General features: G+C 33.1%; 3 protein-coding genes and 1 long non-coding RNA gene across 5 annotated transcripts; 2 read left to right on the top strand and 2 right to left on the bottom strand.

Annotated features, from left to right (window-relative positions):
• Window positions 1-3: 3 nt before the first annotated feature.
• LOC106669537 (melanotransferrin) lies at window positions 4-6,437 on the bottom strand. Its single transcript, XM_014399071.2, has 14 exons — window positions 6,241-6,437; window positions 5,898-6,064; window positions 5,707-5,839; window positions 4,177-4,319; window positions 3,815-4,112; window positions 3,558-3,721; window positions 2,985-3,500; window positions 2,755-2,919; window positions 2,575-2,663; window positions 1,363-1,529; window positions 1,038-1,304; window positions 839-982; window positions 610-781; window positions 4-550 (listed from the first exon to the last, which is right to left on the bottom strand). The coding sequence occupies exons 1-14, from the start codon at window positions 6,305-6,307 to the stop codon at window positions 331-333; spliced, it is 2,712 nt and encodes a 903-aa protein (XP_014254557.1). The 5' UTR covers window positions 6,308-6,437; the 3' UTR covers window positions 4-330.
• A 383-nt stretch (window positions 6,438-6,820) lies between these two features.
• Window positions 6,821-11,635, top strand: LOC106666511 (DNA polymerase alpha subunit B). The gene is made up of 9 exons (XM_014393769.2): window positions 6,821-7,004; window positions 8,144-8,342; window positions 9,875-9,926; window positions 9,996-10,057; window positions 10,115-10,632; window positions 10,690-10,921; window positions 10,978-11,181; window positions 11,234-11,414; window positions 11,486-11,635. The coding sequence occupies exons 1-9, from the start codon at window positions 6,923-6,925 to the stop codon at window positions 11,633-11,635; spliced, it is 1,680 nt and encodes a 559-aa protein (XP_014249255.1). The 5' UTR covers window positions 6,821-6,922.
• A 2,505-nt stretch (window positions 11,636-14,140) lies between these two features.
• Window positions 14,141-15,081, bottom strand: LOC106670127. 2 transcript variants are annotated; one of them, XM_014400193.1, is made up of 3 exons: window positions 14,528-15,081; window positions 14,395-14,445; window positions 14,141-14,340 (listed from the first exon to the last, which is right to left on the bottom strand). In XM_014400193.1, exons 1-3 carry the CDS (start codon window positions 14,631-14,633, stop codon window positions 14,195-14,197), a joined length of 303 nt encoding a protein of 100 aa, XP_014255679.1. In that variant the 5' UTR covers window positions 14,634-15,081; the 3' UTR covers window positions 14,141-14,194. The 2 variants fall into 2 exon arrangements, with proteins under 2 accessions (XP_014255679.1, XP_014255688.1); XM_014400202.1 differs by having other exon boundaries at window positions 14,141-14,331; window positions 14,528-15,062.
• LOC106670134 lies at window positions 14,614-17,500 on the top strand. Its single transcript, XR_001341036.2, has 5 exons — window positions 14,614-14,919; window positions 16,669-16,716; window positions 16,808-16,917; window positions 17,192-17,258; window positions 17,321-17,500. It is a non-coding gene; the product is annotated as an uncharacterized LOC106670134 (long non-coding RNA).
• The last annotated feature ends 162 nt before the right edge of the window (window positions 17,501-17,662 follow it).

Genomic DNA, 17,662 nt, shown 5'->3' with positions numbered 1-17,662 from the left:
AACTATTTTTTTTTTTTTTAATAAAATTTTGTTAGCTTTATTTCTTAAAATATATAAATGGTCATGTTAAAATGTACAGTTACAAAAACAACATGTATATAAAAACAATATATTTAATGACTTTACTATAAAAAATAATTTATAACAAATTGGACGGATAATTTCTTACAATCAGATCTGTGCAGTCTTCACTTAGTGATTAACATTATATATATAAAAAAAAATGTTACAAAATAAAATTCATTGCGATTTTGTCTTGAAAATTTGATAATAAAAATATCATGTCTCTGAATGGCTTTAGATTTGAGAAGAGCTCATTCCCTTTTCTCTCTAATATTTAAATATAAGTAAAGCAATAAATAATAATAGTTTTGATGGTAGATTTGAATTTGAAGAAGCGTGACAGTCAACAATTCTTTTAGCTCTCATAAAATCTTTTCCAAGGTAGTCTGAGTACCAACGGAGTTCAGGCTTAATGACGTGTAAATGTGTCGAGGCATCTTGAAATATCAAATCTGAATATGGTGGATGCGAGTAAAACATGGCAAAGCTAAGGGATAATAAAAAAAATTAGTAAGTAATAATGCATATAAAATTATATATATTTACTTGAAATCATCTTGATCTCGCCTTCCATAAAACTGCTGACCATAAATAAATAAATTGATGTACGCATTTATTTCAGTGATGTTATATGCATCTCCGCCTCTTGTCACAATTGCATTTGCCCTCACCTTGCCAAGGTTGCAGTCACGGAATTTATTAAGAGCAGCTCTAGTGCCTAAAATATTAAAATCATTAACTTCAAAAAAATTTCAATATGAAAATTATAATTTACCATCTGGACATAGAAGTTGGAAGTCTTCGTTGAGTGCATTCCTCACCCACCATTCTCTCCTTTTACCATCTGTATTTTCTAAAACTGTGGTATGTTTTACAAATGCCACATCGCCACCACCTTCCACAAGACAGCGAAAAGCACCTAACAAGAAATAACTTTAGTCCTGCTATTTGGTTGAAAAATTAATACTTCCTACCTGTATGACCGTAATAATCTTCAGAAGCATCCCTTCGACAATATGTGTAACTACTTCCATGACAAAGGTGACACATGTTATCATATGGAACGTCAGTATTATATTCTGTTGAGATGGCCCCTGGCACACATGATTTTGAAAAGTACTCAGCAGCAGCTCGCATCGCATTGCAGCCATATGGCCTCAACCAGCCATTGGACAACATAAAAGCCATTGGCACTACCCAACCAGCACCAAAATTGATACCACCGTGACATGTATTTTTGCCTAATGAATGTACGTACAATTAAAACAATTATATATTAAAAGCAGAGTATTCACTTACCTTTAAGGTAAGTTATCTCAGTATATGGGTCTTCCTCTTTAGCTACAGCCACAACATAATAATCAGGACTTTGCAGGTCATAAACTTCTGACATGAAAGGTACCAAACTGTATTTTAGGCCAGCTGTATAAACATCACCAGCGTCAAATACTGATATATCAGCATCACTGAAATTGAGGTAAATTAAGGTATTTAAAATTAAATAAAAAATTGAGTGAAATAAAAAAATCAGTATGGAAGGGGCAAACCCATTAAATTAAGTCTTTTGATAAAAAGTGTACAGTTTGTAAAAATAAATCAATTATATATTTTTTTAAATTGCATTTACTCGTTATTTACAACTACAAATATTGTATTAAGTAAATATTTTCTATATATACTGAATTTGTCATTTGAGCCACTTGTAGGAGAAGTTGCCCAGTGACAACACTCCTTTACACTGAAACATGTCATTCTTAACTCGCTGATAAGGTCTAAGGTCCAATTTTGCTTCAATAATCTTGTAGGATTTTCTGGTAGTGTTGGAAGTGATAACTGTCAAACTTATAGATTATTGTGGATGGATGAATTTTTTTACAGTGGATTTTCATAAGGTCATGTACAAATGTGCTTTTATTTATTTTGTTGTCTTTTTAGTCTGGTGAGGGTTTTTAAGTCTTTTTATTTCCCTAACACAGTGTTCAATTGCTATGATTTTAGATTGAAAAACTGTAGAGTACTTATCTCAGTTTAAAGTCAGTTTAGTCTTTGGATTCACCCGAGACTACAGCTCCCAGCCTGTATCCTTTTTTGAGCCGTCAGTATACCAGTAAGAATTAAATCTTCAGGGGTATTTATTTGACCCATTTTTCCCTTTCTGGTAGGGGTGAACCTTGTACTTGTTGGTGAAGTTGTGTTTCGGTGTATCTCCTCCCTAAGTTTCTATTGTTCGTTGACATGGCTTATCCTTGGATTAGAATATGGAGCAGATGAAGGTTTAACAACACCTCCAAGGCATGTAAAGGGGGAGTGGTGTCCTTGTATCACAGGATTTTACAGGTCCACTGTTTTCGTAAACGAAGTAGTGTATTGTGTGTACATTTCAGACAGTTCTTGTTTAAACTTTTGATTACCTTTAATCTGTTGACCTCTCAGTATTAATGAAGAGCATATTAAACGATGGATACAATTTTTAAAATTTATTTAAGTAATGCCTATTTTAAATAAACTCACCCATTCCTTATGGCTTGCATGCAATGAATATGACTATGTCCTTTGAAACATGACATTTCCGGTTTCAAAAGTTGTGCTTTTAAAGCAGTCTAAAAAACAGAAATATATGTTTAAAAATGCTGTATAACTTGTCATCATATTATGTCGTCATTTATAATGATAGAATAAAACAAAATATACCCTCATTTTAAGACATTTTTCCATTTCAGGCTCAGAGGTGACACAGAGCGTCATTTTTCTCACAGGACAATCCCGCAATGCCATGATCCAATCCATAGCATGGCCAAGGTATGATGTATAGGTTTGACTCTGTTCTTCTAAAGCTATTAAATATTCTGTTGCATCCTGAAAGCAAAACCAGTAGAATGCAGAATTTATAATATTTTCTAAAATAAAAATATTCGGCTCACATCAACTAAAAGGTTGTGGACAATGCCGTATCTAGGGACAGACTCGAAAAAATTAAAACTGTTCTGCTTCTGGTATGATTCACTTGAATTAAAAGGGCTTCTATTTTCAGAGTTGTAATTAAATCCTTTGTCAGGTTTATTATGATTGTCTAATCTGTAAATTCCACTTTGATCATAATCTCGTCCATACTGATCTCGCTCTCTTCCAAACTGATCTCGCTCTCTTCCAAACTGGTCACGTTCTCTTCCATACTGATCTCGCTCTCTTCCAAACTGGTCACGTTCTCTTCCATACTGATCGCGCTCTCTTCCAAACTGGTCACGTTCTCTTCCATACTGATCGCGCTCTCTTCCAAATTGGTCACGTTCTCTTCCATACTGATCACGCTCTCTTCCGAACTGAGCGTTGTCACTGTTATACACATCTTGCTCTCTTCCTGTTTTAAAACCATTATTTGACAATAAGTCAGAGTTGGTTCTGTTTTGGTCAGTATTGCCGTAAAGCTGAATAGCTCTCTAACAGAGGAGAAAAAAATTAATATAAGAACTTCAATACAAAAAATAAATAAATACCTGTAAAAATTTCTGATAACGCCTCCTTAATTTTGTACTTTTTGCAGAAGAAGTAATAATACCAGGTGAAGGAATCAGTCCCCAATTACATACCTTGTATTCATCTACATGTTTTCTACTACCGTCAATACAAATCAGTTCAAAATCATCCCTTGACAAGGAAGCTATAAATGAAAAATAAATAAAAGAAAGGAGAATAGTTTATCAATTTTATTAATTCATTCAAAAAATTTATATCATAATAGGCAGATACTTACGGAAATCTACTTTACTATTGGTTAATTCAGCAACAGTCGTGTGCTTCAAAAATGCTATGTCTCCAGCCTCCACAAGGCAGCGGAAAGCCCCTGAAAATCCTGCATATGGATCTGTATTGGTGCATTTCCCTCCTGTTACTTTACCGATGCAAAGTTTGCAAAGTTTATCCGAATTGTCGCCTACTGGATTGTATTTGTCTCTCAGTGAATTAATGGCACAACTTGGTCCAAAGTATTCGATGGCGTTTTTAACTTGATTATTGCAATCAACAGTTTGTAAACCCCCTCTTTTCATAAGCTAAATGAAAATGCAAATTAAAAAAAAAAAAAAAAAAAAGATGTTTTAAATATTAACAGCTTACCACGTCAAGTGGTACAGTCCACCCGGCCAGATGTCCAACTCCTGTGAAACAAGCTTTCTTTCCTCTTAAGTGCCAAAGGCTAGTCACATCCTTTAGAGTCCCCTTTTTTATAACTGCCACTGTATAATAGGTCTTTTTATTTTCTGAAATTGCAAAAACATGTTAATGTATTGAAATCTACGAGGTGATGAATGTTGATTTAATTCATCTCTGATCGCCCGGTTTGCTTATTTTAGCTGGTTTTGGATGAGAAGAAACACTGTACCATATTCTCAAACTTGGATACAACTTGTATCGAATGCTTTTGAAACATCTGAACGAGTTTGTGTTTGTTAGCACCGAAACAGTAAGAAGAATACTTGGAGAGTACATCCCAGAAAAGGCCAGCAACTGGTCTAGTGCTTTCTAAAGACTTAGAATTTGCAAGAGAACACTGACAATGGACAGAAATTAAAATGGAGGAATGTTATGTTTTCGGGCAAGTTCCAGTTTTCTCTCCATTTAACCAAACAAAAGTCTTAAAGTTTATTGAGCAGATGAGGAGCACTACAGTCAATGCAACATTACCGGAAGAGGGTTGTTTAGTTCAATTATGGTGTGGAGTAGAATTTCTTTTGAGAAAAAAATGGAGTGACAAGTTTTTAACAGGCTGTCACAAAGCAGATATCAACTTGTTAAGACATTCTCGAGGAATATGTTGTACCATTTGCTCCTGTTATTGTCAAGCAATTTTTGTTTATGCATGATAATACAAGACTACATGTTGCTGCCAGGGCTATGCAATACCTTCTTCATGTCAATATTCTAACTCTGAGATAGCCAGCCCATAGCCCTGATTTAAGCCCCATTTAACTTTTGGGATGAGCTTGGACGATGGGCAAGACAAAGAAATAACACTCCTTAGCTGAGCAAAGTTAGTTGAAATTCCTCAAAATGCGGTCAAAGGCTTAATTATGAGCATACCATGGAGATTTAATGTATAATAAGATGTTATTATATACTAGTAAGACGAGGTAACACATCCTATTAAAGATTTTTAAGTTTGTTTTATAGTTTTATGTTTCTAAACGAAAGTGATTTTTCTTTATTAATTGTTTTTTGTTTTCACACTGACCAAATCTTTTAATAAATATATGAATTATAAAAATGTAATTGGTAATATTACTGAAAAGGCAAGTTCATAAAAAAACGAAAATTTCAAAGTACAATTTCAGTTTATTGATGAAGTCTCTTCACCTCTGAGGATTGGAAAAAAATCTTCTCAATTGTGCAATATTGTCTTTTTTTATGCATGTAAAATATGGCCTAGATTTTCACAATGTATCAAAACAGAGACTCTACTAACACGCCCCTTTTACCATTCACATATAAACAAATTATAAAAGAACATGATTGATAGAATGACAATAAGTTTGGTAAGTGAAGGCAGCAAAATGCTTAAATGTGCGTGACCTCCAAAACCAGCAAGAATAGACAGACCAGACGTCTACAGGTTTATTACTCTTAATGGGTTAAATTTATAATCTATACCTGAATACATGAATTGAAGAATAGGCACTAGTGAAAAGTATCTTCCTCCTGTAAAAACCTCACCAGCATCAGACGCAATAATATCTGCTTTGTCTTGTTCGATCATCGCCATGCAGTCTTCCTTGCCCGACCCCTAGGAGAGTTCGTTATTGAAACTTGCATAAAGTCCGTAAAAATAATTACCAACTTACATTTACACATTTCACGTTAAAGTAATCTGTGTCAAATTGGCGGTAATCTTGAGATACAACGTTCGCAAAAGTCGCGCATTTTTTATATTCTTCAAGTCCTATCGTACACCATTTCAGAATATTTTCTCTATTTCCCTGCTTCTCTAGGAACTGTTCTAGTACAGTACCTAAAATACAATAGCACAGGTTAAAAATTGTTTGCAATTTCCCAAAACAATTAATCAGTGACTATTTTACGATTTTACACAGTACTTTGGGACCAGAATTTGGTTTATTAATCTTAATATTAATTTAGGTCAGTGTTTTTATGAGAAAACATGAATATAATCATGGTACAACTTACTAGAAACGATTCCTAATAGACAGGAGAGAACTATAAAATAAAAGGCTTGGCCTTTAAAAAAAATCATAACTAAATAACTAAACTTATATTAACAAAACATAAAAATAATTTTTTTATTAATATTTTTGAAAACAACATTCAACAAGTGACTTATTTGTTTTGAGAGCGTCATATAAAAAAAAAAAGGCGTGGCTACATAGCAGGTACACACAGAACATTTGTAGGTTGTATAGGTTGAACCCAAAAGACACTTGCGCCCTCTAATTCTATAAAAACGCATTTATTTTCAATATAAAATAATAATTAACAGCTACAAATTATTGTAATTTGTTGTAAGTTAGTATTTATAAATATAAAAATAAATTTCTAGAGAATTTGCAATAAGAGAATTTCACACATTACCAACCAGATAATCATAACTTAACAAAAAATAAAAATTGTGCATGTATAAACGCAAAAAATATTTATTTAAAGAATGCAGTAGTTTATTTTTGGCTTAGTTATACCAATGGTAAATAAAAATGATTTTTTAAAAATTCTTATAACAAGTACTGATTACGTGCGTGATTCCCGCCTTTTTAGACCAGCTCATTGTATAAAAGTTTCTGATAACAACAAAGTGAATTTGTTGTCATCAGCCTTATTTTAAATTCTCTCAAGTCTCAACTGTCGTGCCGAAATTATGGAAACTGTGTCGAGAGAAGAACTTAAAGTACAGTTTACCGAGCTAGGTGTTCAAATTGATGAGGATGTGCTTGATGTTTGTAAGTATATTTAATAAATGTGTGTTGTTTGTTTAATGCGTGTGTTTAAGTGATTAATATATTTTCATTCAATCAAAGTAAAACTTATTAATTTAAGTGTCTCCTTTAAAATGTTGTAAATAATAATGTTGTATGTTGTTGTTGTTTTGTGTATTTCAAAATACACTTTTATGGAACAGTTTGTCAGAAGCGACGGAAAGTCACAACCAACACATCAAAGAAACACTTCGGTCTTAAGCTGTTGTAAAGAGTAAATCTATAAAAAAATACGTGAGAGCCTCGGCTTCTTGCATATCACCGATAAAGCAAAATTCTGATGAACGCCATGTATAGCATATCCCTTGAAATAAATCTTGGGCTACATCAGACAAAATTCTGCATTCTTTGAAGAGTGTGCGAAAACCTTGATACAAGAAAAGTTTATTGGTTTAAACCTCTGAGTTTTTCATTTGTAAGTAAATAAGATAATTTCTATATTTTTTCAGATTTCTTTGGGATCTTTATTATTCCATGTTTCCTGATATCCCAGTTCTTTAAGCCTTCTTTAGTAGCCCAGTTGTTTTTCAGCTTTTTGCCTGAATCATCAGATCTATCGAGAGCAACGAGCCTTTTATAATATAGTTTAGGATACTTTTCATTGCTCATTTCCAAAAGTGGCACCGCATAGATACTAGTCCACATTCAATTACCATGAATACAGAGGTGTTTCACATGATTCCAAAGTTTCTCTTGAAGTAATTGATTTGGTAGTTTTCTATTTCTTCAAACCTCCATATTGAGGCTTCATACAGCAGCATATTAAGTGTGCCCACGGAGGAAGTTTTGCTGCATACTATGAGACCTAATATGTAGTGTAAAGACAAATTTGCTTTCTGTTTTTGCATATGTTAAAACATTGGCAAATGACCCAGAGCATAAGAAAGGGATTCCAAGGAAGATAAGATCTTACTGTTTCCATAGAATTTTCTGATAAATATTTTTTCCTCCCTTTGCCAAACATTACTGCTTTTGTTTTATTTATATTAACATTTTGATAATTTTTTAAGCAATATTCTTTTAACGTCTGTATACCCTATTGGTATGTGTGTAGTGGATTTGCCCAGGATCACTAGATCATAAATTTTCTTAAATATTTACAGGTTATGAACTTTGTGTGAAATATGGTCTGGGTGAAGCTGATCTGGTGGAATCATGGATTGCGTACAGCTTCTCTACATCCAACGGTGCGTTGCCGACACTTGACAACATAAGAGCGTTTGAGCGAGTTGAATTTATAAATAAGAAGAAACCATCAATGTCTAAAACAAGTTACGTGCCAATCTTCAGTGCAGCTGACAAGTATCCTTATGACTTTTTGTTAATCATTTTGAGTTATCAGTCTGAAGAGCCTTATAAACTGCTTTAAAAGTTCTGTAATCGCCTCCAAAATATCATATTTTTTCTATAACTTGATCATCCTGGTCTGTCTATTCCCTGCTAGCTTCATCAAGCTAACAGATTTCAGCATTTTGCCATATTATGTCGATCCCTACCCTTAGTTAAAAATATCGGTTGTGTGAATAAGTTTTCTGCAAAAAAGGTCAAACTTTTAAAATAAAAATATATTTTATTTTTACTCGAAAATGCAATTTAATTAGTTTTCTACAACATAATGTTGGACTGTACTAGTAACAGAAATATCTCTTTTTTGTAAAAGTCTAAAGACTTAGACGAGAAGAAAGAAATCTGTAAGTCCAATTTTCAGAGGGTTTTGGTTCAACAATTTATAAAATTAAGAGGTTGCTAAGGAGTAGAACAAAAAAATTGAAAGGGGCAAGGTCTGATAGTATGGAGAGTTTGGCATTTGTTTCCAGCCTTTTAGGTGATTTTACTCTGAGTAAGAGCTATTAGTTTTGTCATGGGGAAACATGTTGAGTCAGTTTACTAGGGCTGGGCATTCCCAATAAAGTATTCCTCGACTATTCCTCTAAACAGACAACAGGTCTTACAAGGGGAAATCCTGTTCTTGATGTCAATGGCAGTGCTTTATTCTTCTTGAAAACAGTCTGTTGGCGTTTAAATATTTTTGAAAAGAAATCACTTCTCACCCCAGTGGCCGAACAAGAAATGTGCCCTTTCTATTTACTTATTCCTATTCGAGTATGAAACACAACAAGCCATGTAGGGAGTTTCACAATATAACCCAGCGTTCAGTCTTCTTTCTATTGTGGTTTGATGCACCTGAAATCTCTCTGATAGTTCTTCTTCAGTTAATTTGAACTCATGTCACTAACAAGTTGTTGCTTTTAAGCTCATTAGGCGTTCCACAATGAGGCTGATCAGAGATTTGTCTCTCTGACGAAAACATTGGAACCACTATTGGTTCATATGTTCAGTTACTATGTTATCACTGTAAACTCAACATAAATGTATATAGGTCTTTTCCCACACTAGAGCGAACAGGACTAGCAAGCAATAAAGGGTGAAAGTAGAAATTAAAAAAAAAAAAAAAAATAGGTACCACACCCAATATAAGAAGCTGCGATGAAGCCACGTATTGTGCTGTACAAGTGGTCTATACTAATGGATGGAAGTTAGATAATTGACTTCAGTTCAGTCAGAACCAACTAACCTTTCAATTGGCAAAGATTGGTATCATAGACTTTTGAAACCCCTTTAAGCCTGCCTGTGACTTCCCAGTGGCCTGGCTGGCCCTCCTGTCACCTTATATTTTGCAAAGTTATAAAAGGATATGACAAAATACATTAACAACTGAAACCTGTCTTCAGTTCAGGCAAAACGATAGACAATGTGCAGATGAAACTCCAGGTTTGTCATCTCACATACCTTATCATTTTATTTCACTATGTTTCTTTTAACTAATTATATAGTAATTCACCGATCAGAAATTCATCATCCAACAATAAATGCAAGACACCGAATGTAAGTTCAATTTAATATAAAAATGTAGTTTTTATTACCTTGCAGTAATTTACTCAAATGTTCAAACAGTATAAAAACTCCCAGGAGAACTTCCGATTGAACTTTTCGCCCGCTGGATTCTCCCCTGACATGTGAGTTCTTCAATGGTTAAAAGTAATTATATTTAATAACCATATCTCTATTTACAGTTATACACCATCCACAAAATATAGTAGCAGAAAAAACAGTGGACAAGTTTTGGCTACAGTCGGGAAATCGCTGTTCAGCTGGGAATCTAAAAGCCAAAACATGAATGTAAAAGAATATAGAGAGACAAATTCAAAAGATTGGAAATATTTTTATAGCACACTGCGAAATATGTCCCTGATTATAGAAGACTCATCAATGGAACTTGCTCAAGCGATACTTAAACATCATGCACTCCCTGATCCTTCGCCAATAACCAATCAAACAGAAGAAACAATTTTTATTGGTCGCATTTGCCTTATTGAAAAGAACAAACCAGTCTTTATTTATGATTTATGCTCAAGTGATGATGGAAAAGAGGACAGTACAAAAGAGCTTGATTTAACTAATATTAATGAATTTACATTATTTCCTGGTCAAGTCGTGGCCATTAAAGGAACAGCAGTTAGTAATAAAGTAGTTGCAACTGAAATCTTTAATTCAGCACCTTTGCCTCTACCTCCTCCGCCTTCGTTTTCAGGTTTTTATTTAACCTAATAATGTCAAATAATTATTTGATTCATGATTTATTTTAAAGGTAACTTGGAAATTTGTGTTGCGGCTGGTCCTATGACTCTTAGTGACACTCTCTCTTATGAACCATTTCAAGATCTTGTTAACTATGTGATAAAAAATAAGCCTAATATATTGATAATTATCGGACCGATTCTGGACTCGAATCATGTCAAAATTACTGAAGATGGAGTTGCTGAAACATTTTCAGATTATTTCACAAGGCTGATAAAACAAATGGAAGAATCTTTTCAAAAGTAAAATAATTTATGTGTGTTTAAGATATAAATATTCCAACTTATGTTTATTTTAGCATTAATATTCAAGTGTTTATAATATCAAATTCAAAAGATGCTATGAACATACCAGTTTATCCAACACCAGTACCATCGTCCAACAATTTCAGTAATAATATAAAGTTCTATCCAGACCCTTGCATTATTGATATAAATGGGTTGATCGTTGGAATCACATCAACAGATTTATTACTTCACTTAGGAAAATATGAATTATCTAAGTAAGTAGAAAACAGATTGTCTTAAAACATTTTGTAAGTAATTTATTTTTAGAATACAATCGAATCGTCTTGGTGTGCTGGCTGGGCAGCTAATTAATCAACGTTCATTCTACCCTTTGTGGCCAAACGAAAGTGATTTTGTATTTGAACTTAACCTTTGGCAGAAATATTCAAGGCTACCTGTCACTCCACATATCCTGATTATGCCATCAGACTTGCATTGTTTTCTCAAAGTATTTTTTACTAGTTACTGCTAATTAATTATTGCAACATCGTGGATATTTCATTGTTTTCTATTTTTCAGGAAACCGCTGGGTGTTTGATTGTTAATCCAGGACGGCTTACAAAAGGCATGGTGGGCGGGACGTTTTCATGTATTGAAATTCAGTCTCAAGAGGAGTCCTTGGAGTGGAAAACAGATACCCACATTGCAGCTAAAATAATAAGAATTTAATAAGTTAATTATATTTGAATAAACTTGTGTAATTTTATTTTATATTGAAAAAACAATCTTGTATATACATTATTTATATATAAATTATACTATGTAATTATTTAATTATTCATTATTTACTTCCTCATGTTTTTTTAAACATACTTATGCTATAAATTTTGATATTTTGAGTGTTAATAAAGAATAATTAAGTAGAGCACATAATTTCAAAGGTAAAATTTAAAATTATATGCCATTTCTGTTTCAAAATATTCAGGAAAAGGTAGTTCTACTAACGGAAGTAACTCCTGTTACTGTATGAAGAACTGTCTATCCAAAAAGTGAGTAGTGTATAATATTTGAGTAGTCAAAGTATTTGTACTCACTCAATACTTTGATGGAATCTAAAATTAACATCATTGTAAAAAAATTTCACATCAGCCCTGAAGATGATCTCAACAAAGATCGAAACGTTAGCACGATAAAGAAATTTTTTTCTAAACCTACATCCAAATAATCATTACGGTGTAAATTGGTGGTTGCTGGTCATTTTGGTCTGCTTATACTTTCAGGGTTAGTCTATTAGATGTATTTCAGCATTTTCAGTGTATCTGTGTGATTTCTCATAACATACATATAACATATATCAAAACATATAACGCATAACAAAACTATCAGTGATTATTAAATTTTATGGTTATCAGCCCTACCACACGAAGAAATCTCACAATATTACGGTGCTTTAAATTTTTGCAGCATGCCAGAAAAATTTAAAGACCACTCGGGCAGCCAGCCCTTCACCATAGTTCTAATCTGGTGGGAGTGGAAAATAGTAGTTCATTGAGGAAGTCGCTAAATAAGGTGTGAGCAAGAACAACACTTTTTTCTGTGGGGGCCATCTAAAATTAAAACCAACCAATTGCAGCATGTTATACAAATACATTTACTGAGAAACTTTATTTAAATGAAAAAGAAATCTCACGTGTTTTGAAGCATAAATATTTCTTAATTTTGTACGTTGTATTTGGGCTTATTGGCCTACCCTCAGCAACCCCAATTGGTCAATTCCTTAATCTGAGTCTCCATACAATGTATGATTTGATATACACCATAATTAGTGAAGCATATGTAGCATGGTGGGCAACCAATGGTCTCCTTGACAGATTTTTAATTTGTGCTCTCTGCCTTAGGACCAATTCAATGAGTACAAGAGATGCAATAAGGAGTGGACGGCAGTATACTAGCTGATGTGAGGCTGGTATGGAGATGCTGTCCCCGTGCTCAGAGGATAACTCAAAACACAAAAATAAGTGCCTCCAGGTCCTAATCGCTGGTCCCTGTGACTCGGGATACCAGGTCGCTGTTGAAACCTCTAAGCACAAGATGGAACTATACCCCGGCCTGATATCTTGCTACGATGAGGGGGGAATATTTGTCCTGGACTTTGCAGTGAAATATGAAATCCAAAGGCGCTTGGATCAAGTAGTACAGAAAACAATACAACATAAATGTTAATTTTATATTAATTAATTATATTTAATTTTTTTAAATATTTGTTAATATAATTTCCACCTATATTGAAAAACTTCTTTAAGTGGAAGTTACAGGTAAAATTTGGTATTTGAGGAAGATAGGCAGTTTCCAATTTTACATGAACAATGAAAACTGTAGAAAGACCAAACAAAACATACTGTACAATATCAAAAAAGTAGTTTTCATCAATTTTAAAGTGGTAAAAGATCCGGAGATGTGAGTTGCAACTTAACATTTCGATGGTTATGACTACTATACTGCTGGCTACACAAATTGTTCCAATAACTTGATATGAACAATGAAAACCGTAGAAAGGCCAAACATATCTAGCCCTACTGTAAACATAAACACTCTGGACTTTACTAACTATGTGGTAATGCTCTCAGTACCGCCTGGCTGTTCGAACAGATGGCTAGTCTTCTGTTAACGATACCTACCTTTTTAATCTCCTCTAATGTTCAATAGACACAGTTTGAGACCAGCTTTCTACCTCTTTGAGTCTACATGTCTGCAGTGTTCAGTTACCAGTTCAACCTATATTTCAAACCTAACATCCTAGATTTAGTAGTTCTGCTGCTAACATAGGAAGGACTGCTACTACAACAGTTTCTGTGATGTTCCTTTGATGAACTTTTGAACATGCCTTTGTCCTTCATCCCCTTTGAATGGAGGGCTTATTTTTAATTCATTGTCTGATGGATCCATAACAAAATGGTTCAGGGCCAATAGGTGTTGTCATTGAACTTTCTTTGGCCAATTTACCGGTCTGTTCATGTCTCTGCCCTGTTGTGCCCAGACAAGGCCCAAATTTTGTTTTTCCCTAATGCTTGTCAGGGCTAGATAATATTTACCTAAAAATTTGTATTTTTTGTTGTGCCTTCATCCTCCACATCATGTTATATCATTTGAAATCTTGCTATTGATGTATAACTCAATTCTTTCTATGATTTCAAAACATTCTGTTATAAATATGTTATAATAACTAAAATAAAATATAGACACAATTAAAAACTATAATTTTGTTGTTAATTTGAATGGAATAGTTTTTTATGTAGTTTCTGTTAGTGGTTCATTTTCTGCTGCGTGGATACCGTCAGTGTTGAACAAGACTTTTCTGGAAGGAGTTTGTTTTTTGCCATCCCAGTAGTTTAATGTCATGCCACAACCCATCGTGGTTCCAAATGCTACACATCCTTAAGACCAGGATAAAATTTATTAGACAAAAAAAAAATTTAAGATAAACATACCTTTGTAAGCAGTGAGTGTAGACAGTACATATCCAACAACGATACCTCCTCCTGGAAAATGCATACAATTATAGTTTTGTCCGATAATAGAATGAATTTGTGTTCTGTGCATAATTATGTTTTGATTACTGACCGATGTAAAAAAGACTTGTGTTTAAAAAATCGTTGGTGTCGGGGTTATTGCACCATTTAATCGAAATTGGAGTTTGCCCGTCGACGATCAACCGCACATTTTCCATACTACCCCCGATTAATTTGTAAGTTTGTGATTAGTACGACACTGATTTCTTTTGAGAATATAACTGGATGGGCGAATCCATTTCTGTTTTCAAAAAGTTAGGATTTCCGTTGGGAAAAACATCTGTTTAAAAACTGTTCGAACAAGAGTAAGAAGGAAGAGTTAAGAACATACGAACACAGGACACAAACACTACACACAAGACACTCGCAGAACATGCACAGAGATGCTTAAGATCAGCAAGAAAAAGGGTTGCGTTATTGACGACTGGAAGATCGGCGTCTTATGTGAATATTTTTTCAGTGTTCTTTTTAGGTTTAACTATGGTTTATAAATTTCGTGTTTATGTTTATTATAATAATTGCATTTTTATTCGATTTAACGACGTGCTTTACTGTTGCTATAAACACGTCCTGCTTCATTACCTACATCACATTTTGGATAATTCAACTTATTCCATTGTTTTCTTACGTAATTAAATTTACATTAGATTAATACACTCAATTTAACATTTAATAAAAAATAGAAAAGTGTGTGTGTTAAAATTTAAGAAGTGTTAAAGAAGAAAGATGGCCTCTTCCAAATTAGGATAATATTGGTAGATATTAGGAAGTGGGTTTTTGTTCCTTATGCAAGGCAGCCTCCCGTCTTATGTACTTTCCCAGTTCTTCAGTTCAGTGCAATCTACTTGACATTTTTCCTAAGAAATACTAGGTCATTGATTGTTCTTGCTACAATTCCTGACCCTGGGTTTTATTTATACTCCTTGTTATGTCTACACTGAGTGGTTGCTTTGGATGCGAAGATGATATGGCTGTGTCTTCCTCCTTACTCCATAACTTACAAATGAGGACATCATTGCCCATGGGTAGATATCAAATACCAGTGACCAGTATTTAATCCTATTACTTTTCTGAGTTCAGCTCTAACTGTGACTGAGTTTGCCAGTGAGCGTGGTTTTAGGCTTAAGCTTATTGCCATTCTACAATTTATCCATTTCTCCTTTTGCCTTTTTTGGATCTATTTATACCAAGAATAGGTTCAGGGTATAAGGATTTTTTTCAGTGAATCCTCTTTTAAGATTTTCTAAGGCACTAGTGTTAATGGCATATATCAGTTTGAAAGACCAAGGTGTACTTTAGTAAAAAATTATATCATCACTTAAAGATCAGCAATTAGACAAATTGCTTTTATTAAAACTTTTCCATTCTTGTTTTTGCTTTTGTCAGCAGTGTTAGATTTCATTTCAGTTGATTGTTAGTCAATATGTTGGCCAGAGAAGAAAAAGATCAATTTTTTATAATTAATGATGCCGTATAATGGCAAATAGATAAAAAAAATTGTTCTTTCCTCTTTTGGTTACTTATGATATCCAAATTGATTATGTATGCAACCGTAAATTTTAACCTTAATCAGGACAGGGGACCAAAATACTCGCAATCTTGCTCAAGAACAGCTTCACACTCTATATGGAGCAAGTGTGCCCTTCAATTAAGTGGGAACATTAAACAGCCATTTTTGTGCAGGCTTTAGCGCAAAAGTAAGTGTCTGAGTGTCAGCCACACAGGCCTATCCTTATTCACGTGAGATTTATCACTTATCGTCAGTGCTCTTAAGATGTGAGAGCTTCTCTGCCAATCCAACCCACCGACGCTGCCATTTTCAAGTTTTTAAATGCATTTTTAGCATCAGAGGGCCATTTTGCAGTGGTTAAATTTGGACTATTAAAGTAATATTAATGGTCTAACAGATTCAATAACTGGAAATTGGAAGTTAATAAAACACTAAAGTGATAATAATAAATAGTATAAAGTGCTTTTTTTATTTTATATATATTTGTGCAAACATACTGAACGTTGGGATTTTTGTTCATCAAAAACATCAACATTAAATATAAAGGCCCTCCTTAATTATCATCCTATGAAACAAATCATTATACAAAATATATTTTTTTACATTATTTAAATTAATACTTAGTTAATTTAATTTATACATAGTTTGTTTCAAATTTGTGTATTAATAATTGTTGTCTGCAGGTTCGAGTTTGTTGATTGGGACTGGTTTAGCAACAATATGTAAAGATGGTAAGGCAGCAATTTTTTAAAATACATATTTTTAATAGAATTTAACATAATTTCTAAAAAATCATATTGTTTCTATAAACTGTTATATTAGAATGGCCGGTGTTACTTGGTGTCGGTATTGGTTTGGGCATGATTGTCTCAGAAATGATATGGTTGGATGAACGAGTCCGATCTGATAAAACTTTTTAGCCTTCAATAAAGGTAAATCTTCTTCTCAATAATATAACTGAACACAAGTTGTGGCAAAGGTTCACAAAGAAATTACATTGTTAATTAAATTAAGTTTAAGGAAAAATAAAAATGAACAAAACTATAATATAACATGAAACATTCAATGACTTTTTGTAGATAGAAATTTTTCAGTTTTTTAATTGACAAAACTGCCCCTTTGTTACTGAAATTTGAATAATGCAATTATCTAATAAACTCAAATTGTGTATTTAAAAAAAAATGTTTTTATTGTTATATTTTCCAGGACTGTGCATTTGTTGCTATATTGAAGAACAGCCAATCAAACAAATATGAACTATTATAAAGATTTTGTATGTTATGTCAATAAATAAATTAACACTTTTTCATCTTTTCATTTTATGTTTTGTTACAGGCGCTGTGAAAAAAAGAGTTAATTTTTTTGTGTATTAATGTTATGTTTAAAATGTTCTTCTTTCACAAAACATCTGAATTGATAAAATAAATAAAAATATATCAAATATAATTATTTCATATGTGTAATACGTTGTAGAGGAAAGTGAAAATATAATGTAGATTGTGGATTTGTATCGAGGATCCTTATCTATTATTCTTTTCTACAAATGAGTTACAGTATTATTGTTATATGTGTGGTATTTAGTGACCATTAATTAATGATTATGTAGAGATTGTGAAATGTGGTCTGGTGTGCATCTCACGATCTCCAAATAATTATTGTTATAGTATATTTATATAA

This window comes from Cimex lectularius, unplaced genomic scaffold (assembly GCF_000648675.2).
Source record: "Cimex lectularius strain Harlan isolate CLEC.00 unplaced genomic scaffold, Clec_2.1 scaffold209, whole genome shotgun sequence".
In the NCBI taxonomy this organism is placed as follows: domain Eukaryota; kingdom Metazoa; phylum Arthropoda; class Insecta; order Hemiptera; family Cimicidae; genus Cimex; species Cimex lectularius.
Note: the sequence above shows the minus strand (reverse complement) of the source record. Positions and strands in the feature narration are given on the sequence as shown.